Source organism: Natator depressus, chromosome 8, assembly GCF_965152275.1.
Source record: "Natator depressus isolate rNatDep1 chromosome 8, rNatDep2.hap1, whole genome shotgun sequence".
In the NCBI taxonomy this organism is placed as follows: domain Eukaryota; kingdom Metazoa; phylum Chordata; order Testudines; family Cheloniidae; genus Natator; species Natator depressus.
Genome location: NC_134241.1, coordinates 43,661,976 through 43,688,946, shown reverse-complemented (window position 1 = coordinate 43,688,946; position 26,971 = coordinate 43,661,976). Strand labels below are relative to the sequence as shown.

The window sequence follows — 26,971 nt, the reverse complement described above, 5'->3', positions numbered from 1 at the left end:
TCAAATACAAACATAAAATGTAAAAGAGTAGTGAAATGTAAAACCGTTAAAGATTGCTGAATTCAGGCAATCACAAATCTTTATGCCTCCAACTCTAAGGCACCTTGGGGGAAATTATGGAATATGTTGCGGCTATCATGGCAAGGTTAACTCAGGAATAGTTGATAGACATAGAAAGACCAATAAAGGAAGGTGGTCACAGAAGCTATTAAAATCAAAGCCAACACAAAAATCCCAGGACAAGAGTGGTTTTCAGTAGAGTTTTATATGATGACAGATATTAGATATCACTACAGGTAAGCCAACCATGCTAATGATTTCTCAGAGTAAGGAAACTCCCACTATAATGAAAGATGGTATAAGAAATAACAACAAAGCTGCAAAGACAAACTACTACACATGATTCATTTAAACCAATTTTGGTTCTTAACGTACAAAATATTTTCAAAGACTGGCCAGAATAGAAACAGTCCTGCCTCAATTAATACACACTGATCAAACAGGTTTCATCCATAACATACAACTGAGTGATAACCGACAAGTCATAAGAGTCATTCATGATAGGCAGAACGGAACAACCCAAATAAAGGTCTGCTCTTAACCTTAGATGCTGAGGTGTCCTTTGATAAAGTAGAGTGGCCTTTCCTAGAAACCTTGCTATCAAGGATGAGTTCTGGAGGCAATATGAAGACATGGATAAATATGACTCCCCTTCTACTAGGACAAAAGTTAATAGGGTACACTCCCAAGAACTCGAGCTACAAACAGGAACCAGACAACGCTATCCTCCTTCTTTATGGAACTCCTGGCACAAAACATATGGCAGAATAGCAGCATAACAGGGGTTAACAATTAATAAAACAGAACATAAAATTGTGCTGCATGCAGACAATGTGATACTAATGGTTTCCAATTTTAGTGCCACCTATGGCTTACTTTCTGAAAAATTAATGAATTAAGGGATATATCAGGCTATACAATTATTATATATACACACATACACACACAGATAGAAGAATCTATGATGAGAAAGCTACAAGATGTATTTGAGTTTGTTATCTAAACAAAATATTTAATAGTTAATCTCTCTCCTATCCGCAATCAGCATATGAATTTTTCCTTACATTATTTCAATCTGAAAAATATACACGTCTTGGATACATACCAGCCATTACAATTAATTATGCCATAATGAAATTTCCCACTTAAGGCTCTAACCAATATGGATACCAAAAAGAACGTGAGTAACGATAATAAATATCTCCCTCTTGTCTAGTGTTTTTCATCAGCAGATCTCTAAGCACTTTACAAAGGAGATCAGTATCATTATTACATTTATAGATAGGGAAACTAAGGCACAGAGAGAAGACACCTGCCCAAGGTCATCCAGCAGGCAGAGACAAAAATAGACCTTCAGCCTTCTAAGTCCCAGTCCAGTGCTCTACCCAGTAGGCCACACTGCTGCTTTGTATGGTCCAATAAGTTACCCAGAAAAAAACAAGAAAACTCTATAGACCCACTCGAAGAGAGACTGGCAGTACCAAATTTACTAAAATACCATTGAACAGCTAAATTAAAGTTATCATCAGCCTTGTACCATGGTGACCCCAGTAAACATGGGGTGGAAATCAAACAGGACTTTAAAAATAAATGTAGTGCATTGATTTTTTACCTGAGAAATAGAGACTAACACAAAAAGAAAAATATCCACGTCCCATGGTGACAACTGTGGATAAGGAATTTGATATAAACAGGTAGACCCTGCCGTCCCCACTTACAGCCATCAGAAACAATCTAGAATTTCAAGGATTATGTAATCCAATAGATAATAAATAGGAGGGAAAAGGGTACACACAACCATCAGAGAGCTATTCTATAATAAAATTATGGATATTAATACCACTGAAGAACTCATGGGGAATATTATTATACCAGTCTGGGCTTATTTGTTACTAAGGCATTACATGAAATTTTATTTAGGAAGCCCAAGTTTCAGGAGACCATTAGCAAGGATAGAAACACTGATTTTGGGAAAAGACCTCTGAAACGGCCTGGGATAACACAAAAGGCATAATGCTGGTTATCTCCACATGGTACAAGGAAAAATTACTGATGGATCTAGAACAGTGGTTTTCAACCTTTGGTCCACGGACCACTGGTTGTTCACAGACTATGCCTAGGATTTCCAAAGGGGTCCACGCCTCCATTTGAAAATTTTTAGGGGTCTGCAAATGAAAAAAGGTTGAAAACCTCTGATCTAGAAGATAAGACTACCTCTACAGAAAAATGGAAAGAGCATCTAAAATAAATATCACTTTGGAACAAAGGGAAAATATCTGGAGAAAGGATCAATACCTTATCTATTTGTGTATACAAAATATTTTACCAATGGTACATCACTCCATTTAAGCTGAGGAAAATATATAAAAAAGGAGTCAAATGCTGAAAAAGATATGAACGAATGGGGACCTCTCTGCATAAAGGGTGGGAATGCCCTAAAATTTAAGAGAAAAAACAGAAATAGAATTTAAGCTAACTAGTTAGGCTATCCACAAAACCCATGGTAAATCTATCAGATTACAGTACAAAGAAGAGTATTGACTCTGGGAAGGACCCATCGATAAACAGAATTATTACTAGCAGCCAGATGGTGAGAAAGTTCACTTTTGGAAAAGGACAGCTCCTCCAACAGTAGTGGCATGGAGAAATAAAGTACAGAAAATCCTTTTAATGAAAAAATGATAGCCTTATATCAGGATGAAGTCGATTTTATAATTACTGGTTACCATTTTGGGAATCTGAATAAGCAAAATACAGATAAGGTGTTGCCAAAATGCAAATGAGTCTTTAAAGGTAGCAGATATTGGTTATGAATAAGATTTGTTAATACCTGTATGAAAAGTTCATGTATGTTAATAATGACAATAAAAAGTTTTTGAAGAGGGAAACGCCTTTTAAATCAAACTGAATAAACTTTGTTTTGCTTCTGTAGAGACTTATTTAACTTCAGTGATTAAAAAAGGATTAATTCACTCAAAACGTTAAATATTCCACATCTTCAAATAAGGTATTAAGAGCTCACAACGTCCCCTAGACCTCCCACTAATCCTCCAACAAAACCAGGAAGATTAGACTTTATACTCCTGATAGTTCCATGGAAAAACAAGCAGAATGCTTATTAAAAAGCCGTTCCAGGCATTTTTATACCCTAAAGCAATAAAAAGACCACAAGCCCAGTATTTTCAAATTTTTTCATCTCACTTAACATAGCAGAATGCGACTTCCTCCCACTGTGTTGATCTTCCTGGCTTCTTATGGTACTGTGGGTGTAAGGTTTTAACACCTTTAGATATATCCACAGCTTATCTAGCTAAGACCAAGAGGAAACCATGAATCAGGCGAGAGAAGTACTCAGATCCTTGCATGGAAATTAGTAAAGCCCCAGCAACTTTCTTCACTACAGGTGGTTTGAACAGAAGGATAAACTAAAGATCCTCAGCAGGGCACTAAGTCCTCATTTCTAGAGAAAGCTACTATGGTGAGATTCTGTACATGGAAAAAAAAGCTTGCAATGCAAGACACTCCCAAGGTATAAGCTTCCACAACACTGGAGAAAACTCCATGAAACTAACTGTTCTCAGATATGTTGAAACCACTGCCCATGGACATCAGGAGCAATATCTCACAGTGAAGTTTCCTCTACACTGTTCATCCCCTTGATCACTATCAGGCTTCAGCAAGTTCATCTGGATGTCCTTACAAAGGGCAATACTATTCCCGCACCCACACCAACATTACATGAGACTGATCAATAAGGAAGGGGTGTAGCTACAGGTGGGCTGGAATTAGCACCGAGGCCCACCCAATCCGAGCCTGAGGTATGTCGGAGGCATACTCATGCTAGCTCAATGAAAAAAATAAAACAGAATACAGCCACGGAAGTGGTAGGAGGGACTGGTCACCATAAGTCCATGCCCGTTTGAGACACTGGGTACATACTTGGGGTAGCTAGCCCCTCCTGCTGCTCATGATGCCTTGGCTACACTTCTGTTTTTAGGCACTGGCCCAAGCAAAGCTAGTGCAGTTACATCTATGCAAGCTTGGAATCAAACCCCCAGCTTGAATGTAACCAGACTTTATGGGTATGTCGACACCATGTTCATGCTTCCAACTGCAATAGATGGACTTGTGCTAGCTTTGCTTGAACTAGCATGCTAAAATAGCTGGCCCTGGGATGGCATGGGCAGTGGTTTGTGCTAGCCACCTGAGTATGCACCAGGGAGTCCAGGTAGGTTTGTACTTGGTGGCTAGTTAAAGTATAGCTAGTGAGTGTCCGTTTAGTTCAGCTGGTAAGCAGAAGCATGCTCCCAGCTGCAGCACAGACATACCCCAGGGCTCCCTTCCCATCCCAGGACTCTCCCTTGGTCGACGAGCCTGGCTGGGCTGAGGGGGGCTCCACAGTGCGACTGGCAGAGAAGATGCAGAGCCAGGGCAGGAAGGAGCCTCTATCTGACTTCAGGGACAAGGACAGATGGACAATTCCTACCCACAGGCATTGGGATTGGCGGGGAGGGGCGCAGCATCCATTTATCAGTAAAGTGCGAGGTGAAGCCTGGCTGGGGCTTTGGTCTCCAACCCTCCAACAGGGCAGGGATTTATGGTGGGGAAGGCATTTCCCAGCTGGCTACAGGCACAGCAACACAGCCCGGGGCACTTCCCTTCCCCGTCCTCTCTCTACCCACCTTTCTCTCCCCAACCCCTGGCCACCTTCCCAGACCCACCCATGGCTACACCCTGGGGCAAACAGGAGAGACACACCCCACCATGAAGGAAAGTGGAAATTCAGTTTCCAAACCTGCAGGCTTGCCCTGAGGACAGATCATTGTCCAGCCACTGTAAGTTGAGCCCACCCTATCCACACCCTTGCAGTAAGGTACTGAAAGACCATGAGTCCAGTGTAAATACTCTGATGACATTCAGCTGTGAGTTTCCTTCACCAATGCAGCCCATACCATCACCACAATTTTTCCAAGCACTAGGAAGGTCAGTGAAGAGTAGCTGGCTCAAACGGAACATGGGAAAGACAGAAATGTTACCAGAGAGCGGTAAGAAATTTGAGGAACATGAGAGAACATCAATTCTTCCTTGAACAGAGGAATCGGAACAGTGCTCCTCAGGGTAGCCCTTGGACCCTGCTGGATTTCCCACTGCTCTGAGGTACTCATTGCATTAGAGGCAAGGAACACTTTCTACCATCTGGAGTGTGTTGAGCAGCAAAACTACAGCTGCAGAACACCTTATTAGCGGAGATCAGACAGAGACCAGCCTTGCCCATGTTTAAGTAAAAAGCAAGGTTTACCTCTTTGATAAAGAAGGCATTTGTGACGTTGTACTCCATATGTTTATGGAAATATGCTTATGAGTGTAACTATAATGTAACTGGAATATGCTTTATGCAAAAAGTCTCTTGTAAGGTATCATTACAAAGCTTCTGATCTACTTAGTGTGTTCATCCTATTTGTATCAATGTATCATTCTTGTATCTAAAACTAGAAATATGAAGCATTACTCTGAGGTCCTACTGTAATTATGCAAAGTGTGGGCCATTAATGGTGGCTTGGGATCTTGATGGCTCCCATTAACTAGAACAACTGGTTGTAAATGGCTCTGTTTACTTGTAAGCCTTCCTGTGTTCGTGAGAGTCAGGCCGGAAAGAATGGAGGCTTGGGGTCTCACAGGACATGTGACCATGTCACCTGGTACTGAAATCCATCTTAAACCTGGTGCTTTTCCATTTAGAAGGAGGGGTGGGGAACCAGAGACACAAAAGATTCCCACCTTGTGCCAAAGCTATAAAAGGGGGTGGAACAGAACAAAGGGGGCTGCAGTCATGAGAAATCCTCTAGTTACCACCTGAGCTGGAACTAACAAGAACTGTAGCAGGGGAAAGGATTGGGCCCAGACGAAGGAGGAGTCTGGTCTGTGAAAGAAGCTTATTGGAACGTCTCTGAGGGTGAGATTTACCTGTATTCAGTTTCTTAAATGTATTAGGCTTAGACTTCCGTGTTTTGTTTTATTTTGCTTGGTAACTTACTTTGTTCTGTCTGTTATTACTTGAAACAACTTAAATCCTACTTTTTATACTTAATATACTTACTTGTTTATTAGTAAACCCAGAGTAAGTGATTAATACCTGGGGGAGCAAACAGTTGTGCATATCTCTCTATCAGTGTTATAGAGGGTGGACAATTTATGAGTTTACCCTGTATAAGCTTTATACAGAGTAAAACGGATTTATTTCGGGTTTGGATCCCATTGGGAACTGGGTGTCTGGATGCTGGAGATCGGTGAGTAGTTTTTGGTTAAAGTCTGTAGCTTTGGGGGCGTGGACCAGACATGGGTCTGTGTTGCAGCAGACTAGCGTGTCTGGCTCAACAAGACAGGGTTCTGGAGTCCCAGGCTGGCAGTGGAAAACAGGCTCAGAGGTAATTACAGCTCATCAGGTGACAGCCTTAAGGGGGTCCCTGTGACCGAACCCGTCATAACATTCTTGCAGTAACAGTAGCTTCCCAGGGTGACAAACTGGGGAGAATGAAGAAGAAAACAGCAAAAGAACAATCATGCATCCCAGGAACACGGGAAGTTGAGAGAAAATTGCCCTTTCTCCAATGTACAGTTACCAATGATAGTAGACATTTTACAAAAGCCTAAAATAGATTACATAAAGGTTTGCCAACTGAAATGTTGAAAGAACTCCAGAGGGATGGAACAGTACAGAGCTGATGCCACAGACTTTCTAAAGAGAAGAGAGATAATTTAGAATTTTCAGCTGGCCTCTTAAAGAAAAGTTCTTGACTTCATAGGAAAAGAGCAACAACACTATGGACTTTGCCTATAGTGCATCAAAGGCAAAATTGCTAAAGGACCTTTAAAAGAACCATACTGAGAGAAGAAAAGAACTTGCAGAGGCAGAAATCCTGGTTAGGCCTCATAGATTCAAGAGTCTAAGGGATGAACCTCTGACTACATCTAATGAAGCCAAGGCTTGTCCCACAAGCTCTCAGACTCAAGACCTTAGGTCCTGAATAATCCCTCTTCAGCCTTCCTCTCAGTCAGAGCCTGGATAATCAGGTGCTGGTGAAGACCTATCTTTTTGCCTTCCCAAGTGCAGAACTGCAGATTGCTGCCCAAATTCCAGAACTGGAATTAAGGAATTTTTGTTCCCAATTCAGACAGTTCAGTCACTGCCCATGGCATCACTTTAATGATTAAGCTCAAATTAGATATTCTTCATTAGTAATCAGAGTACTCATGCCTCATGAGAAACTCAGATCAGAAGAAATATGATTTGGACCCAGACAGTCACTCCCTCAGTTGTATGAACGGCAAACCCCAGAAAGAGCCCCTCCCAAGCCCCTTCCCCCTGTAGCAACAAACACGTGTCCTAACAAAACACCATTCCTACCATCAGATGTAGAACTTCACAAATGTCCTGCCTGGACCAGACTGAAACTAGGGACCTAGAGGTGAGGAACTCCATACCCAGATACCAATTCCATCATGCAGTCATCCTTAGATATTTTATAATTTATATACCATGACTGAACTGTCAGGACAAGATTTGCTTTTATCGTGATGACTGTTCCCTGAATGGTTTATTTTGTTAAGAATGCAACCCTTTATTATCTATAAAGAATTAACTATAAAGGTAAAGTTAGAATACACAATGAACTAGGGAGTGAGTTATATGACTACTGTTTCTTTATCAATAGATCCTGTCCTATTGCTGTATCATCCTTACAGCCATTGCTTCCTGCATTCCCATAATTTTCAGACTGAAAGAAGTTCTTCTAATACACAAAGCCAAAACACTATTTAAAAACTTAACAACCAAAGTTACAACACAATGTATTTGGTTAAAACAGAAAAGCTTTAATAAAGTACCCTCATTCAGTAACTAACATTTTAGTTAATACAATTAAAGATTTAAAGAGAAACTGACGTCTCTATGGAAACTTTGAAAAACATTTGATATAGAAATAATTATGCTTATGTTGTTCTCTCTAAAATTGTCTGTCATTCTTTAGTGCTAATGTTAAAAAGGATTTATAAGAGTTTCTACCCTTCCAGAAAGCATAATCCGATGCTTGTCATCAGCATTATTTCCATAACAGCTACCAGTGATGTCGCAGATATAGGACTAAGATATCCCGCATGGAAGAAATAGCAGAAGCTAATATACTATTGAGATACAAAGCTCCATTTTCATCCTTATACTCTTACAGGGCATATGCTCTAGAAATAGAATATTTTCCAAATAGAATGTTTGATTTTTTTCTGGAGATCTCAGAGGACTGTGTGTTAAGTATGACACGGACATTGTTCCTTTCAGAGGGGCTTTGACAAGATGCTGCCCTCATGTTGACTTGACTCTAGTTGGCATGATGACCTTTGAATGAGCTCATAGAAACTAAGACTATGTAACTACAAAGGGCTTTTTAACATAGATGCTTTGAAAAGTAGGCTCCCGTTTTCCAGCCTGGGTGACGTGCCCTGAGGAGGAGTGTGCAATGCCTCAAAGTTAATGGTCATCACTCCCCACATTCCTTAGATCCATGAATCCTAGCCAACAAGACAAACTTGAAATACAAGGGATTGAAGTGACATGCATCTAAAAATTATGTCCACTGGGTATTTTAGATAAAATTTCCTATTCCAAAAGAAACAAGTGTTCTAAACTCAACTGTTGTCCTTTCACTGCCTCATAACTTGATAAACAATGTACATCCAAATTCCAGCCTCTCAAGATCAATATAACCATGACAACATGGGTTACAGTGCAACACCTTTTAAAAAGCAAATTCAGCAAGACCATTCACAAGACACAACTGTACTGCTCCCTTTCACAATATGAACACTTTTCTGAAAATAGGATGTTCCAATCCTATGCAACGTCTATGAAAGAAAAGTGTCAGTTGATTTATAGTGATTTAAAGACAGCACAAATAAACTACAAAACTGATTAAGTTGACAAGAACTTCCTTATCCAACTAAAGAGACTCAAAAGCCAAAGGCCATCTTCCAAAACCAAGCATAACTTACCTCTTTAGCCTTCCCATACCCCCTCCAAACTTATGTCAAGAGTTCAGGTCTTGGGATTGTTAGCAAGAGCATTCCAGCGGATATTAAATGCTTAGATGATGCATAATGAGAGAAAGGTATAAGGTAGCTAGGCTCAAATAATGAAGGGTTTTGTAAATCTAAATCATACCTTGAATTGCATCTGGAAATAAATGGATAGCTAATGAAGTCTACAAAAGTGCAAGGATACTACTTAGGCACACCACTCCTAAGTAAGCAGGCCACTAACTCCTGCAATAGCAGAAATTTCCAAGTGTCTTCCAGAGAAGCCCCATGGAGAATGCATTGCAGCAGTTCAATCCAGCAGTAACAAAGGTGTTGAGAACTGTAGCAGGGTCTGCATCCAAGAGATAAGGATGCAATCTCCCACACAGGAAAAATAAAAATGCCTATGTTCGCCTATTACTTGCAGCTGTTTGATCAAAAAAGGCCCCCAAACTGTGAATATCAGTAACAATCATCAGATATATTCTCTCACTAGAAAGAGCAGATGTTCCTGACATCACCTCCATCTCCCAGAACCTACCATCACTTCAATCTTTTATAGATTGCGCTTCAGCTCAGCCACTCATTCAAGCAGGAAAAGCAAGTCACTACACCACCTGCATTGCATGAAAAGACAGAGTTGAGTAGTCCATATCATAACATCTATTTCATTCTGCATTAAGCAAAAAGGCTGGCATCAGAAACTTGTGGCTCCTTGCACAAGAACCCTCAAGGCAGTTAAATACCCATCCAAAAATACTTTTTGAGTGGCTCCATTCTTTCCTCACAGTAGTTCCAATTACTTCACTCCCAAGGACCACAAGTGGGTCAATGTTAGAGCTGGTTGGGAATCTGACAAAAAAGCTGATTTGTCAAAACCGAAACATTTGCAGGAAAAGGTCAGTTTTGACAATTTTTTTACTCCATTTTTTTGAAAATTAAATTTTGAAATTGTCAAGACGTTTTGTTTGGACATATTCAAAAAAATCCTGATTATTTTTCAGTTCAAAATAGCTTTTCACTTTGAAGTTTAATAGTAAAAATAAAACACAGAAAACAGTTTACATCAAAGTGACCTGAACCAAAAAAATATTTCAAATATTCGGTTTGTGAACATTTTTGAAATTTTGACTTTTCAGCCCAAGTTGGGAAAATTTGTACCTAGAAATTTTTCATAGGCTGGCAAAAGTATTTCTTGCCCAGCATTGGTGAATATCATCTTATGACCAATGGTATCACTGAAAGATCAGCATCAACAACTAACCTTTATCTATCACTAGGAAGAGCTTCGACCAATAATGCAAGCTCAGTCTGCATACTACATCCAGATCTAAAACTGACTGAGAAATCTAGAAAGTCAGATGACATCAGATGATGCCAGAGTTATTTTTCCCCTCAGCCTCAATCAAGTTGGGCCATTTTGAGCACAAATCCAGGTTTTCTCCCCCCTCCCCCCATTTGTGCTGGAAATGGCCCAACTTGATTATCATACACATTGTAAGGAGAGTGATCACTTTAGATAAGCTATTACCAGCAGGAGAGTGGGGTGGGGGGAGGTATTTTTTCATGCTTTGTGTGTATAAAAAGATCTTCTACACTTTCCACAGTATGCATCCGATGAAGTGAGCTGTAGCTCACGAAAGCTTATGCTCAAATAAATTGGTTAGTCTCTAAGGTGCCACAAGTACTCCTTTTCTTTTTACGAATACAGACTAACACGGCTGTTACTCTGAAACCTCTCAGGTGTGGGTAGTTTATATTAATCAGACTACTCAGGGCCCAAGAGTGAAGATGCAAATCTTCACTCTTCACCACACCATGGCATAAAATTGCTCAAGTTCTCACTTTCCATGCCACAACTGGTCAAACCCCAAGCACAATTTCCACCCCCAGTGTCTTAATTTCTTCCGTCCACTTCTTTTGTCAGTCATCTGTACAACAAGGTCTTGCTTACAACACTCCTGCTAATACATCCCAGAACGATGTTTGCTTTTTTGCAACAGTGTTACACTGTTGCCTCATATCTAGCTTTGTGATCCACCATGACCCTCTGATTCCTTTCCGCAGTACTCCTTCCTAGGCAGTCATTTCCCATTTTGTACTAGTGCAATTAATTGTTCCTTCCTAAGTGGAGTACTTTGCCTTTGTCCTTACTGAATTTTATTCTGTTTTCTTCAGACCATTTCTCCAGTTTGTCCAGATCATCTTGAATTTTAATCCTATCCCCTAAAGCACTTGTAACCATTCCCCGCTTGGTATCGTCCTCAAACTTTATAAGTGTACGCTCTATGCCTTTATCAAAATCATTGATGAAGATATTGAACAGAACGGGACTCAGAACTGACCCCTGCAGCATAGGCACCGACTCCAGGGGTGCTCCAGGGCTGGAGCACCCATGGGGAAAAAAATTGTGGGTGCTCCAACCGTGGGATCAGTGCCTCTCCCTCCCACACAGCGCCTCTCGCCTGCCAGCAGACCGCACTGATCAGCTCCTCCCCTCCCTCCCAGCACCTCCCACCCACCATGATCAGCTGTTCAGCGGTATGCAGGAGGCACTGGGGGCAGAGGGGGAGGAGCAGGGACAAGAAGAAGCGGGGGGCAGAACGGGGTGGGAATGGGCAGAGGCAGGAACAGATAGGTGGGGGTGGGAGACTGGGGGAAGGGGTGGAGTGGGGGCAGGGCCTGGGGCAGAGCAGGGATAGAGCACACCCCACCCCAGGAACAGAGGCAGTCAGCACCTATGCCCTGCAGGACCCCACTTGACAAGAGCAATGGTCTTAAATTGCAGCAAGGGTGATCTAGGTTGGACATTAGGAAAAACTGACCTGTCAGAGTTGTTAAGCACTGGAATAAATTGCCTAAGGAGGTTGTGGAAATCTCCATCATTGGAAATTTTTAAGAGCAGGTTAGACAAACGCTCACCAGGGATAGTCTAGATAATACTTAGTCCTGCCATGAGTGCAGGAGACTGGACTAAATGATCTCTCAAGGTCCCTTTCAGTCCTACGATTCTATGATTCTAAGGCAGGTATCGGCAACCTTTGGCATGTGGCCCGTCAGAGTAAGCCCCTGAAGGGCCAGGCCGGTTTGTTTACCTGCTGTGTCTGCAGGTTTGGCCAATTGCAGCTCCCACTGGCCCCGGTTCGCTGACCCAGGCCAATGGGGGCTGCAGGGAGCAGCGCAGGCCAAGAGATGTGCTAGCCGCCCTTCCCGCAGCCCCCATTGGCCTGGGACGGTGAACCGTGGCCAGTGGGAGCTGCAATTGGCCAAACCTGCAGACACAGCAGGTAAACAAACCTGATCTTGAAGTGTGATCTTCAGCTCTACAGACCTGTTCACATTATTTATACCTTAAATATTTACTAAACACATAGTTAAAAAGAGTCAAAGTAATTTTAAGAAGTCTGTGTGTCTCCAAGTAGCTAGAGCTACTGTCTCAATGTGCTGTAATATTTATACTGCTTACTATATTTTTCACTCCATGCATCTGATGAAGTGGGTTTTAGCCCACAAAAGCTTATGCCCAAATAAATTTGTTAGTCTCTAAGGTGCCACAAGGACTCCTCGTTGTTTTTGTCTCAATAGGGGCCTTCAATTTAATAACTGAAGAAACTGTGCTTCTCAAAACCTAGTTCTTTTTGTTCTAGTTTTTTCCTTTAGAAAGCAATGGAAATTACAGCATTTCAGTTGTTTTGTTTTTATTTTGTTAATTTATCAGGTTTTCTTATTTTTAGAGAACCTAACCATTTTCAACTGATTTTCCAATGTTTCCAAATTAAACTAAAGCTCAACCTTTAAATCATTCCTTTAAACAATATATGTTCAAAAAGCAGGGGCTTCCAGATTATTTATTCATTATGTGTTTAAGACACTTACTGAAATGAAATTACTAGTCTTGTTACTCAGGAGTTTCCTTTAACCAGTTCAACATTCACAGTATTGTACACCAAGCTATGCTCTTAAATACTTTAGGTTCAACCTTATTGTGACATAGACATGCCCAGGCAGGTATATTACACCTGTGTCTAACCATCTTCTCGATAATTCATCGTAGGGGGTTGTGCATGGTCTCTGCCAAAAACTAAGAACTAGCTGATTGTCATAGTTATTGCGCATTGTATGGGAAATATTTTAAGAGAGATGTAAAATGTGAACAATTCTGTTCCAAAACTGTATGAGGTGAAGCATGTCACTTGAGGAGAGGTGGGTCTCAGAACTAACTCAATCAAAAGTGAGAGCAGTCAACAACTTTCAACCTGATCTAACACAGTCCTGTATTTACAGGCTGGACCAAATGCAGACTTGAGCATTTACAAAGGAAAAAGAACCCCAAGAAGAGACTAAATAAGGGATCCTCAGGGCTCAGCTGAAGTTAATGAAACACTCTGATTCTGAACAGGGACAAAAGTCTGGAACCGTATCAGAGACAAAGAAAAGGCACAAGACATTATCCATTACAGAGGCAACACTCTGCCAGCGTGAGTGTTTCATGAAAAGTAGATCCCAGCTCTCTAGATTGGACAAGTGCTGTAAGGACTGAACACTGGGAAGAAATACCTTATTAGATGGGAACAGAACTTGTTAAAAATTATAGGCTCGAGATTTGCATTTCATGTAAATCTTGTGTTTCCAATCCTTTTAATTATATCTATTTTGGATCTTTATCTTAGTGTTGTTAAATAAACTTCTATCTGGATTTATTATAGACATGACTTGCCTTGCACTAAAGGAAGTGTTGAACTGAGGTGAAGCTAGTGAACTGGGGGGCACTGCTTCCATAGAGGCAGTGGAATAGTGTACATTGTGTGGGTATCCGGAAGATAAGGAACTGGGCACTTGAGCGTATCAAGGTGGGGCACGCTAATTACCAGCCACTAGAGCGAAAGAGTGGGATTCATGGAGCCTGGAGCATTTGTCCTCCCAGTGGCTGGCAGATTTGAGAGAATTTTTCCCATTGGGCACAGACAAGGTTGTCTCATGCTGTAAGCAGGTGGTAGTGATTCATCCTGCTTACACCACCAATAGCATCACAACTACAACATGCTAAACACACTAAAGTAAATGAGAACTGAGGGTGCTCAGCACTTCCCAGGACAAACCCCGCCAGAACTGGTTATCTTTGGCCCTCAAGTGGTACTCTGCTCTTCTTCAAGGAGCACCTTAAAGTCAAAACGATTATTTTAATTCCCTGTGTTGCTACCATGAACACCTTAAATTAACAATGGATTAAATTGTTCTAATGGAGCTTTCATTATTTACTCTGCGCTTCCCTAGCCAAAATAAGAGACTAGAGTTTTTCCACTTTAGTTTTTGGTCAGATATGCTGCCTGGCTCTCATGCACTGGCATTAAGCAGTTGTGTTTGCTAAGTAAACACTACAGGGACTCAGCCTAGCATCCCGACACAAAGCTGCCCCTATTGATTTTTAGAGTTTCATTAACACATCCCTATTTGTATTGAGGCAGGCTGGCCGTCTTTCCCCCTGCCCCCAGTCTGAGGGGCTGGCAGAGGCAGTGGGTGCTCTCCTCTTTCCGTGACCATCCCCGCAGGCAGCATGCGGGGACTAGCCTGGGGAGTTTCAGGGATGTTGGTGAAGCCCCCATCACACAGTTTCCAGGCCTGGCAGCAACCCCTGGGGCAGGGAGAAGAGGTCAGATTCCAAGGACACAAAGCAGGGGGCTTAGGATGATGGGGAAGAAGTGAGCTCCCCAGAGACCCCCAAACCAAAGAGACCCCAAAACAATGGGACAAGATTGAGCCCCCCATAAAGACCGTCCCATAGCAGGGGGACTACAAAACACCGGGCGGCGATAGTCCCCAGAGACCCCTGCACCAAAGGGACCCAAAGGCAATGGGGCTGACCCCCCACACTGAGAGGACCCCAGGACACTGGGGAAGGGCAGAGACCCCGCACCGAGGGGAACCCCAGACACTGGAGCAGGAACAGTCCACTGGGGAGACCCCCACACTGAAGGGACCCCAGGACACGAGGGCAGGGCAGAGAGACGCCCGCGCCGCGGAGCCCGGCACGGGACAGGCTCAGCCCCACCACCAGAGACCCCCGTCCCCGGGCAGGGCAGCCGCCCCGTCCCCTCAGCGCGCCCCCTAGCGGAGGCAGCCCCCGCCCAGCACTTACCCGCCGCCGGCTCCCCGCGGCTCAACAACAGCAGCAGCATCAGGAGCGCCCCGAGCGCCGGGCCCGGCTCCCGCATCGCCCCCCGAGCCCGCGCCGGAGCCCACCCGGCAGCGAAGCGGCGGCTCGGGGCCGCGCGGAGGGATCTTCCGGCGGCGCCGTGCGGAGGAACTCGGCTTCGCCGAGACTGGCGATCAGCCCTCCCCCGCTTCCTGCGCGGTCGGGCGGCTCCGTCGGCGGGGATCGCGGCGCAGCCCGCCGAGAGCGGCCGCTAGGGGGCTCCGGGCCGGGAGCCGCAGACCCGTGGGTACCCGGCAGGGCGCCCTGTGTGGGGAACTAGACGCCCCCTCCAGCCACGGAGCCCTGTGGGGGAGCGGGGGGACCGGCAACCCCCCGCCTCCAGCCACGGAGCCCTGGGGGGGGGGGAGCGGGGGGACCAGGCGACCCCCCTCCTTCAGCCACGGAGCCCTGGGGGGGAGCGGGGGGACCAGGCGACCCGCCACGGAGCCCTGTAGGGGAGCGGGGGGACCAGGCGCCCCACCCCTCCAGCCACGGAGCCCTGTGGGGGAGCGGGGGACGACGACTAGACAGCCCTCCCCCTAAGACAGGGAGCCCTATTGGGGGAGCCAGGTCAGAAGGGAACTAGACAACCCCACCCCCACAGGGAGCCTATGGGGGATAGGGGGAACTAGCTGGCCCTCCCCCCAAGCTAGGGAATCCTGGGGTGGGGGGGGGTCAGAAGGGAATAGATGGCTGTCCCCCTAAAGCAGGGAGCCCTATTGGGGGGCAAGGGAACCCAACAGGCCAGCTGGACAGGGAACATCATGCTTCCCAGGCTGTGGGGGACTTCACTATCTGCCATGGTGCAGCTCCACCTGCCATGCCATGGCACCACAAGTCTTGCCCTCTAGGCCTCATTAGCACCCTTGGCTCTGCAGATTAGGGCATGCATGCTCCAACCCCTGCATCCTCCAAGCATCTTCCTGGAGGGTCCAGTCCCTGATCTCTCACAGGATTCCCAGCCCACTGTTCCCAAAGGAACTGTATTCTCCAGCTTACCAGTCCGACTCCCATCTCAGATCAGGGCTCAGCTTTACACACAGCACTTAGACATGTTTACAGTGAAAGTAAGTACAAGTTTATTTAACAATGAGTAGAGATTCAAGTGAAAGCAAGAAGTAGTATTGGAAACACATGGCTACGTATAAAATAACACAGTCTAGAGCCTAGATCTACTTAAATAGATACTTTCCTGTCTTATCGAGCAGGGGTGGGCAAAGTTTTTGTCCTAAAGGCAACATCTGAGTATAAAAATTGTATTGCGGGCCATGAATGCTCACAAAATTGGGGGTTGGGGTGTGGGAGGGGATGAGGACTCCAGCTGGGGCTGTGGGCTCTGGGATGGGCCCAGAAATGACTAGTTCAGGGTGTGGGAGGGGGGCCCGGGCTGGGGGCGGGTGAGGGCTCTGGTTGGGGGTGTGGGCTTTGGGGTAGGGCTGGGGATGAGGGGTTTGGGGTTCAGGAGGGTTCTCTGGGCTGGGACCAAGGGGTTTGGAGGGTAGGAGGGGGCTCTGGGCTGAGGCCTCTGGCTGGGGGTGCAGGCTCTGGGGTTGAGGGGTTTGGAGTGCAGGAGGGTGCTCCAGGCTGGGACCGAGGGGTTCAAAGGGCAGGATGGGGACCAGGTGACTGCGCACTGCCCTGTCCACAGGTGCCACCCCTGTAGCTCCCAGAAGCAGCGGCATTCCCGCCTATGGCTCCTACACGGAGGCATGGCACGAGCCATGCAGCTCTGTGTACTGCCCCGTTCACAGGTGCCACCCCTGCAGCTCCCATTGCCCACGGTTCCTGGCCAATGGGAGTTGCTTGGGGCGGGGGCAGTGTGTGGAGAGCTCCCTAGTTGACCCTACGTGTAGGAGCTGGAGGGGGGACATGCTACTGCTTCCAGGAGCCACGTGGCAAGCCCCCAACCCCAGTCCCCAGCTGGAGCACCACAGCGGGGCAAGCCCGTGACCCAGCTCCCCAGCGGGAGCTTGAGGGCCAGATTATCATATCATATATATATATTGCCTCTGTATAAATCCATGGTACGCCCACACCTTGAATACTGCGTGCAGATGTGGTCGCCCCATCTCAAAGGAATATTGGAAATATACTGGAATTAGAAAAGGTTCAGAAAAGGGCAACAAAGATGACTGAGGGTATGGAACAGCTTCCATATGAGGAGAGATTTATAAGACTGGGACTTTTCAGCTTGGAAAAGAGGCGACTAGGGGGATATGATAGAGGTCTATAAAATCATGAGTGGTATACAGAAAGTAAATAAGGAAGTGTTATTTACTCCTTCTCATAATACAAGAAGGGGCCACCAAATTAAAATAATAGGTAGCAAATTTAAAACAAACACAAGAAAGTATTTTTTCACGCAACGCACTGTCAAACTGCAGAACTCTTTGCCAGAGGGTGTTGTGAAGGCCAATACTATAAGAGTTCAAAGGGGAGCTAAATAGATTCTTGGAAGATAGCCATTGATGGACCTATTAGCCAGGATGGGCAGGAATGGTGTCCCTAGCCTCTGTTTGCCAGAGGCTGGGATTGGGTGACAGGGCATGGATCATTTGATGATAACCTGTCTGTTCATTCCCTTTGGGGCATCTGCCATTGGCCATTGTCAGAGGACAAGATACTGGGCTTGATGGACCTTTGGTCTGACCCAGTATGGCCGTTCTTATTAAAAGGCCTGATGGGCTGGATACGGCCCACGGGCTGTAGTTTGCCCACCCCTGTTATAAAGCAATGCTCAACCAAAGTCCTTCCAGTGTTTTGAAGCCAGGCTTGGTCCTGATCCTTTTTCCATGAGACAAGTCACACTGCCTGCTTCCCTTCTCTAGATATTACCCAACACTCCATTGTCTTTACTCCTAAACAGGATCCCCTCCTACAGTTTATTTCTTCTTGTAAATTTCCTGTCTTGAAGATTTCACAATCTCTTGATTAGCATTTTGGTTCAGCATGGAAACAGGCATACATTGTGAGACATGCAAGGCCCAATATGAGAGAGAAGCATCCTGCTTGAAAGGAACCTGACAGACATGTCACCTCCTGGTTAATCAGCCTTGAGAACATAATTTTCTGTTTAGATACAACTCCTAAAATATTATCCGTCCATACATTTTACATTATTTTGATTTCCAGTGGGCTACTGGCTCTTGGTAGAGACCTCACGTGCCACCTGTTAGTGAAGTAACCACGACTGTGGTGGAGCACACTCACCCTTTCATCCAGCTGTAGTGTCGCCAGGAACCTCAGCTCCTATGTCTCATACTAGCCGTCTGCCTCTGGCTCCAGGTCTTCCGTGACTGAAACCTCCAGCCAACTCAAAGTTCAAACGTCTTCCAGGGTATCAAGAATAAATTCAAATGAATTTGGGTAATTCTGCTGCTACTTGAGCTACTGAAGTCTTTTCCTTCTATTTCCAAAATCCTAGATCTCAGGACATCCCTTGCAGGATCCTGTGCTGTCCCCATTATATACTGTCTGTTACCCAAACCCCGAGTTTCAGGCTGCTGCAGGGTATGTCTACACTGCAGTAAAACACTTGCAGCTGCCCTGTGTCAGCTGACTCAGGCTCATGGGACTTGGCTGCAGTGCTCTAAAACTGCATTACAGACATCCAGGCTCAAGCTGGAGCCTGGGCTCTAGGACCCTCCCACCTCACGCAATCCCAGAGCCCAAGCTCCAGCCTGAGCCCAGATGTGTACACTGCAATTTTATAGCCCCACAGCCAAGCCCCACAAGCCTGAGTCAGCTGATACAGGCCAACTGTGGGTGTCAGTACACCCAGAGAGACTTGTCTCCTCTGCAGTCTGCCCAACTGAGCTCCTCTAGTCTACTTATTATGGCTTAGCTCCACCCTTTCTGACCAGGAGACAATTAGTTACTTCCTCCTCAGGTACAGACCATGACTAAGTGGGTGTATTTCCTACCCTTGCAGGTGATGAGGTGAAGACCCATCACATATCCACCCCTCTTCAAGGTAGTACCTATCAGGGTCCATTCTCTTCTACTGTATGGGGCTCTGCAGTTAATCCAGCTTTTTCCTCTAAGTCATGTACCTGGGTGAACAAATGACTTTCATCTAGCACATCTTATAATATTCTTTCCAGTATTCTTTATCTTGGATATGTATTTGCAGGGCCTCCTCTGCAGCATTCTCTTGAAGTTTTCAGATATGTGTACTCCCGACAGCTGATCCAGCCTTCTGCAGGTCACCTTTGGGGCAGCAGGTGTTAAACTCATTTCATATGGTGGCCTGTCACTTGGCACTGGCCACATTCAGCAAAAGTGATTAAAATCAAAATACATAAAACATTGTGGTAATTAATTTATTTAAATTTTTATTTGAAGGGGAGTCTGCCAGTCTACCTGCTGCAATAGGCATTCCCCCTTTGACTTATTTGCAGTTTCTTTTTCTTTGACTGGCCAGGTTGGGGTATCTACGCTCCAGCTGGTGTGTAAGCACTCTTCAGTGCCATTTCTGCTTGGTTGGATATGTACCAGCTTCCACCAGACTTGTACTTCTAAATCCCTCCTACCCCTGACAAAGTGGTTCTGTGCTTCTATGCAAAGTTTTGCTGGAATGCTTCACCGGAGCCTGGACTATGGCATTGTGAATGGTAGAGTGCATTGGTATGTTGCACTTCAACACCTGCACGTGGACCCTACTGACATGCACTTAATGTTCTAGAATGCACATGGATGGAGTCCTGTTTGAAACATACAAAGGGGGAGGGGAAAGGGATGCTAGCAAGACATATATGCAGTTTTATTATAAAGTTCCAACAGTCCTGCAACCCAGCCATCATTAACTTGCTGATTTCCTAGAGGTGTTGAGGTGCAGGTGGGAATTGTTTAAGGAGAGGGTAGTGGTTGAATGCTGCTTGCATCTGTTCTTCAGTTTACCTTTTGGCTTCTGCACAGAAGAAGTCATAGACCTTCTGGACACAGACAACCAGGGGTGAAAGTAACTTAAAGGACTTACTGGTACACCAGAGTCCTGAGCAAGGGGCAGGGCCTTTAAATCCCTGGGTCCTTTAAATCGCGGCCAGAGCCCCTGGCCGCCTGCGCTACCCAGGGGCTCTGGCAGCAATTTAAAGAGCCTGGGGCTCCGGCTGCTGTCAGGAGCCCCAGGCCCTTTAAATTGCCAGTCTGGGGAAACCAGTAGAGTCAGTGGTGTACCGGCAAGTGGTGTACCTCCATCCATACACCGTACCACCTCTGCAGACAACCTGCATATTCAAACTAACTATTGGTCTTCAGTGCCTCTTCAGCAAGGAACAGATCCAGCCAATAGTCCTGTTCCTTCTGAGCCTTGTGGTGAACAGTTGGTGTACGCAAGCACCTACCTACTGCTAGATTACCATTGCCCAAGCATTTTAGCCTACCAAAAGGTACAACAAAGCAGGGTAGACAAGGGAATCAACTGACGCAGCCAAATGGGCCTTGAAGTGCACAATGGTGCAGCAAAACTTTATCCTAAGTACTAGCTATTTAAGTAATACTAAAAAGACCACCAGAAGGCAGAAGAGTAAAAAGGGACAAAGAGGTTCCTTTTCTGAGCTCATTGGGTGAGGGTAGTGCATCTCTGAATTGTGGGCACATATAACCTAATGGAAAGTAAGTCCCATTACCTCATACTAGCTGAATGTGCATGAGAAGTCAGGATTCATAGGTCAGGGTGGCGTTGTGGCATCACCTGTTGGATGGGCAGATCTGGTGTAACAGCTGGCTCTGGCAGAGAACACTGCCTCAGATCTCAGGAGAACATGTGCATAATGGAGGTCACTCAGATGTAGAACAATTTCAAAAGACTTGCAAGGAGTCAAGAAACCAGTAAAAACTCCTCATGTAACACACTAGGCTGAGGAACTTCCTGGGGAAAGGGACAAAACAAAAGAACCAACCAGCCAGCACATCATCAGAGCCCTGAACCTCCTCTCTCAGCAGGCAAAACTTCCATAGACTGGAATGGTTGATCAGATTCCAGGCAGAGAAGACAGTTTGTGCTGTAGAATCCTGTTCCTTAAGAGAGGAACTGCAGAGAGCATACGCTGAGTCCTGCTCCTCTGCAAAAAAACTCACTGACCCTCTTCTCCTCACAGCATTTCCCCTGGAGAAATGAGAGCAACAACGGGGTGCATGAGCACATGCTCCTGTTTTGAGGAGACATGCTGTCCTTCGCCAGAGAGTCACTCCTTGGTTAAGCACTGACTGGGCAATGCCTCTTCAGGAGTAGGATGGCTTTAGAGAAGAATGTATACTTGTCTCTGACATTCCTGAAGGAGAACATCATCCTATTGAATGGAGTTCTGACAGCCCTTCACAGATGGTGCCCAGACCAACCTTGTCCCAGATCCAAAGGAGCTCCACTCATATCCATCTGCAGTGAGGACCTGAACCATTGCTCAGAAGGAATCAGTTGCAGCCCTGGGCTGTATTTGAATGGCTTCCTCTTTCTTTAACATCACAATCCCTCACTTCCAGAACCACCTCAGCTTTCCTTCCTCTAACCCTCCTGCTTGAGGGCAGAGGAATGCAGAAGTGAAGCTTCTTCATTTTCCAGTTGGGCCTTGAGCTTGAGTGCTCAACCCCAGCCATAGGACAAGTCCTTGGGTCTCTCCAGCACTGAGAGCCTGGCAGTAAAGAGAACTCAGGACAAACTTTGCCTGAGTCAGAGGCCATATCAGCCAACTCCCTTGGCACAAGTGAGTTTAGTTGCTCCCGTCTCATCCGGGATTTGTATCCTCTATTGCAAATACAGTACACAGAGGAGACAGTACTCATTTGTAAGTAATGTAAAAGTGAACCTGTAGGACACAAGGTCTGTAGTTCTCTCCAGATGTCTACTGATCCCCTCTGTTGGATGGGAGAGATCAGGAGTTTGGGAATAGCTGGCTATATGAGGAAGCTGATTTGGCACCTAGTCAAGGGTTCATGTCAAGGTTCCTTCCCCACTCTGAACACTAGGGTACAGATGTGGGGACCTGCTTACTTTTACCAACTTAGGTTAAAACTTCCCCAAGGTACAAACTATTTTACCTTTTGCCCTTGGACTTTCGCTGCCACCACCAAACGTCTAACCGGTTTCTGGGAAAGAGTTGTTTGGAAACGTCTTTCCCCCCAAAATCCTCCCAACCTTTGCACCCCACTTCCTGGGGAAGGCTTGATAAAAATCCTCATCAATTTGCATAGGTGACCACAGACCCAAACCCTTGGATCTTAAGAACAATGAAAAAACAATCAGTTTCTTAAAAGAAGAATTTTAGTAGAAGAAAAAGTAAAAAAAGAATCACCTCTGTAAAATCAGGATGGTAAATACCTTGCAGGGTAATTAGATTCAAAACATAGAGAATCCCTCTAGGCAAAACCTTAAGTTACAAAAAGACACAAAAACAGGAATATCCATTCCATTCAGCACAGCTTATTTCCTCAGCTATTTAAAGAAATCATAATCTAACGCATATCTAGCTAGATTACTTACTAAGTTCTAAGACTCCATTCCTGTTCTGTCCCCGGCAAAAGCATCACACAGACAGACACAGACCCTTTGTTTCTCCCCGGCTCCAGCTTTGAAAGTATCTTGTCTCCTCATTGGTCATTTTGGTCAGGTGCCAGCGAGGTTATCCTAGCTTCTTAACCCTTTACAGGTGAAAGGGTTTTTCCTCTGGCCAGGAGGAATTTTAAAGGTGTTTACCCTTCCCTTTATATTTATGACAGGCACTTAGTCAAGGATTGTGTGAAAATAAATTACATTTTGTCTTTTAACTTTCCTCACAGTGCCCATCCTCACTGAGGAAGAGCTACATGCCAAATCTGAAGCTTTCAAAACCATTTGAGCACATGGTTGGGGTTCTTCATGCTTATCTACCACAAACATACATGGATTTTGTTCTAATTTACCAAACCTCCCTGTAGGGTGCGACTAACTGTGTAAATTCAGAGCCACAGAGAATATTATGACAGATGTCCTAGGTCACATGCATATTCAAGAGAGCAGAAATTCTAGTAAGAAGAACCTACCTATGAAATGTGGAATCAGTTGCTTCAAAGATTGAGCTTGCCTGGGTCTAATACCTGCAGCTATGGACTACTGACCAGCAAACCAGACCCTCCTTTGAATGAGGTGCTGTGGCCAGGTAGCAGTAGTGAGTGCAAAACAGGTACATGTGGTTACACTCAGTGTAAGTGTTTAACTGGTGACAACACAGATATGACAGCAGAGTTAGTACTACTTCTAAGTATTCAGAAACCTCCAGTGTTAACTTTTTCAGGGCCTGCCAGTGCAGATGTGTTCAGTCATTTGGAATGCTAGCTCCTGAGGAGACTGGCTGTGGAGGTACAAGGATGCTAGAAGCTAGAGGGTGCAGCAGTTACTGTCTTGACAACCACTAATGTAGAGAGACTGGAAACTATTAAGCTCCCCCGCCTCCAGTGGTGCACTTCACATCACTGAACCTGATTCTGTATGCCTGACAGGATAACTATTTCTCTCAAGCCTTAGCCATCAAACCTGTTGCCCTAGGGTGGTGGGGAAATGGGAAGGATAACTGCATGGAGGGAAGAGGCTGGCTCACTCACAGGAAGGATGTCCCTACCTAACCTCTCTACAAATAAAAGTAGAGATACTATTCATGCTGTTATCTAAAGTCTATTTGTATTTAGCCTGTATGGAAATGGCATGCAAAACAACCAACCTTCCTCCCCCAGAGGAGGTGGCCATGAAGGAAGGGTAGCTGGAGCCTACTCTGCTCAGGATTCTCCATCAAAGGGGCACAGACTGTGGAGTCTTACACTATGAGGCGTCACTTGAAGGGCTGAGGTCTGACAGATGAACTGGAGGCTCCTCAGTCATGGTGATCAGAAGTGAGTTTAGGGGGCTAAAGATAGTGATGAGGATTAAGCCTTCTTCCACTCTGGCAGAGCTCCAAACCGTCACAGCATGTATGGTGATTCCCCATCCCTCAGTGCACAACAGAAATGCTTCTGGCAATTGCTCAGATCTCACTTTTGCTGCAACAGCTCTGTTCTGTTGCAGCAAGAGAGACTGGATTTCAGCAGGGCTAACGTGGTAGTGACTTTTTGTTTCTCTGAAGTCAGCTGCCTATTGCCTGCTGCCAACTTCTAGCCACAGAAGTCGAACGCCCTATCATTTGAAGAGTCTGTATTTCAGGCTGCAGAAAATAGACATCCTCATTTCCGAAAGGTCACGCCAGTGCTAGTACAAAAATGTTCTCAGTAAACAGTGAAAAGCCCCAATGTATTTTTTTCTTTCAACATCAAAACAAATCCCTCCACACAAGCTCAAGTTTCAGCATTGCTCAGCTTCCCTGCCCTCTGCAGTGGGATGGGGTAAAGGGCAAGTCATCCCAGCACCTCACCCCATAAGCCAGATGCAGTTGCAATATGCACCATTTTACCAGCCAAATGGGGAAGTTGAGTTTTCAGAAATATGTTGTGGCTTTTGAGAAAAGTACTAACTGACACAGAATCTCCAGCAATTTCATTCCTGCTTCAACCAAGGAGCGTGCCCAGCGACACCCCGACCCCATCCTTGAGGCCAGAGACAATTAGGTCAATTCTTTCAAACTCCCACTAAATACAGTGAACCCTATCAATCATACTGTTCCTTCCCTTCCCCATTCCTGGCACCAGCCAATCAAAACTACCATGAGGAATGCTGTGCTTATGGCATTGCTCATACTGCAATGCTCCAGAAGGCTCATCTCACAGACTGAGAAATAAGCGATGGGGTAGAATATTTAAATTGGGAAACAGCTTCAATTTCTTGCATTTCAAAGTATGCCACCCCCCTCCCTCTGCACTGGCAGGCACCCATTTCTGTCCCCCGTCAGAGTTGGCCCCTTTGAACTCTGAGTGGAAGCAAAGCTAAAGACTCAATGAGCCTCAGAAACTAAGATCTAGGGCTGTGCAGTAGTCCAGCTATTCATATTGTGAGATTATTCAGTCATGTGACTGTATGGATTATTTCAGGTATGCACTAAGCACTCATCACTGCTGTTGTAATTCTAATTTACTAAAGGACAAAAGCAAAGACCCAATAAGAATTCCTCAGGAAACACAATTTTAAAAACCCACCTTTTTAATATTTGTAAAGCACTCTGGGATCTTCAGATGAAAAATGTCAAGTGCAAAATCCATAGTAGGTGAATATTCTTAGAAAGTTTGAGCATCCATTTTACGAGTGGGGGGGGGGATATATGCATTCTCTGTTGTGAAAACAATCTTTGATGAAAAAATCATAGCAACAGCAAAATGGCTGAAGTCTGCAAGTAAGCAATTGGGCATGGAAGTAGTCATCATAGCCTTGGTCTGGAGAAAATTGGTTTCAATTTGACAAAGCAACGAGTGTTTGAAAAGTCAAGTCAACATCTTGCATGATAAAGGTGAGTAAGGGTCTGAGCCAGCTCCCATTCAAGTCAAAACAAACAGCTGTAAGGGTAAAGCATTGTCCTTACATCCACTCTGCAGGTGAACAGACAGATGTATGGAGAACTAAAACATGTAGACAGGGTGACTTTCTGCATGCCACAGGGCAATTCACTAGCAGTGTAAAACAGCCTAGTGCTTAGTTAGGAAATGGTACACTTGGTACAATGCCGCTCAAAGCTCGTCTACAGCAGGACAGTCAGGAAAGTTGAGATGAATCAAAAAAAGCTGTGAAGCTAATGTGCATTAAATCCTTGTCAAGATTCTCTTTTGCATAAGTAAAGTGGATTTAGCTGGTTGTAGCTTAATCCTCCTTTGAGGATGACTATGGTACTTCTGAATGAGAGCATCCAGACAGGGGTTTTACTGCACTTTCAGTTACATGCATTAACTTCACAGCTTTAACTGTCTTAACTTGCCTGACCCTCCCCCTGTAGACAAGTCCTCAAGCAGGGCTGCCACATATTGCACATCTCTGTGATACTCGCACATTTGTCACCTGTTCCTGCAGCCCAGCAGAGAGGCCGAGTATTAGCAGAGCTACACAAATGGCTGCAACTGCAGCTCACAGCCACAAGAGCCCACTGTAGTGCCTGCTCCCCTATTGCATCACAGCTGGGAAGGAGCTACAACAACCAGTGGGGAGAGGTCCAGCCCCTCCCATCTTAATCCCAGCCAGTCCCCGCCAGCATCCAGCTTCCCTTGACAGCTGCCATATGGCCCTCAGCTTTCCCCCAGCACCCAGCTTCCCCCAGCAGCTTCACCCCAACACCTGTAGCCAGTACCCAGTCATGTCTTCAGTTCCCGTCCCTGACAGCCTCCCAGCGACAGCTGCCAAGTTCTGTGCAGCGCTATGTCCAACCCCTGCTACTGCTTGTGGCATGATGCATTCCCTTTGAGCTTAAGCTTAAGGTCGCTTGCAAACTGACTTGTTAGCTTGCATAAAATGTCTCACATGGAGTGGCGCAAAACTGGGCAGCTCTGTTCAGGAAAGCTGTTCAGCCAATAAGGTTAGAGATGGATTTTCACTCAAGGGGTACCCTCTGAAAGTGTAGTTGTGGCTGGGGCTGGTTCCCCAAACTGCAAGGGCTCCCTCTCTTCCCTCCCAAGCCTAAATTAGCACAATCTCCAGCTGCTATCAAGCAGCCTAGCCCATGACTGGCTTGGCCTTTTCACTGTTTACTAGTGGTCCCAACCAAACTCACATGA

The 26,971-nt window shown here is 45.2% G+C and overlaps 1 protein-coding gene across 3 annotated transcripts in view; it reads right to left on the bottom strand.

Moving 5' to 3' along the window:
- NOTCH2 (notch receptor 2) overlaps nucleotides 1-15,373 on the bottom strand; it is a 132,753-nt gene extending 117,380 nt beyond the window's left edge. For all 3 annotated transcript variants that reach the window (XR_012640536.1, XM_074960858.1, XM_074960859.1), the window contains exon 1: nucleotides 15,263-15,373. Coding sequence is in view for 2 of the 3 variants with exons in the window: in XM_074960858.1 (XP_074816959.1) it covers nucleotides 15,263-15,338 (76 nt within the window). In the remaining variant the exon portion in view is untranslated. The remainder of the gene's footprint in view (nucleotides 1-15,262) is intronic.
- Between the last annotated feature and the right edge of the window lie 11,598 nt (nucleotides 15,374-26,971).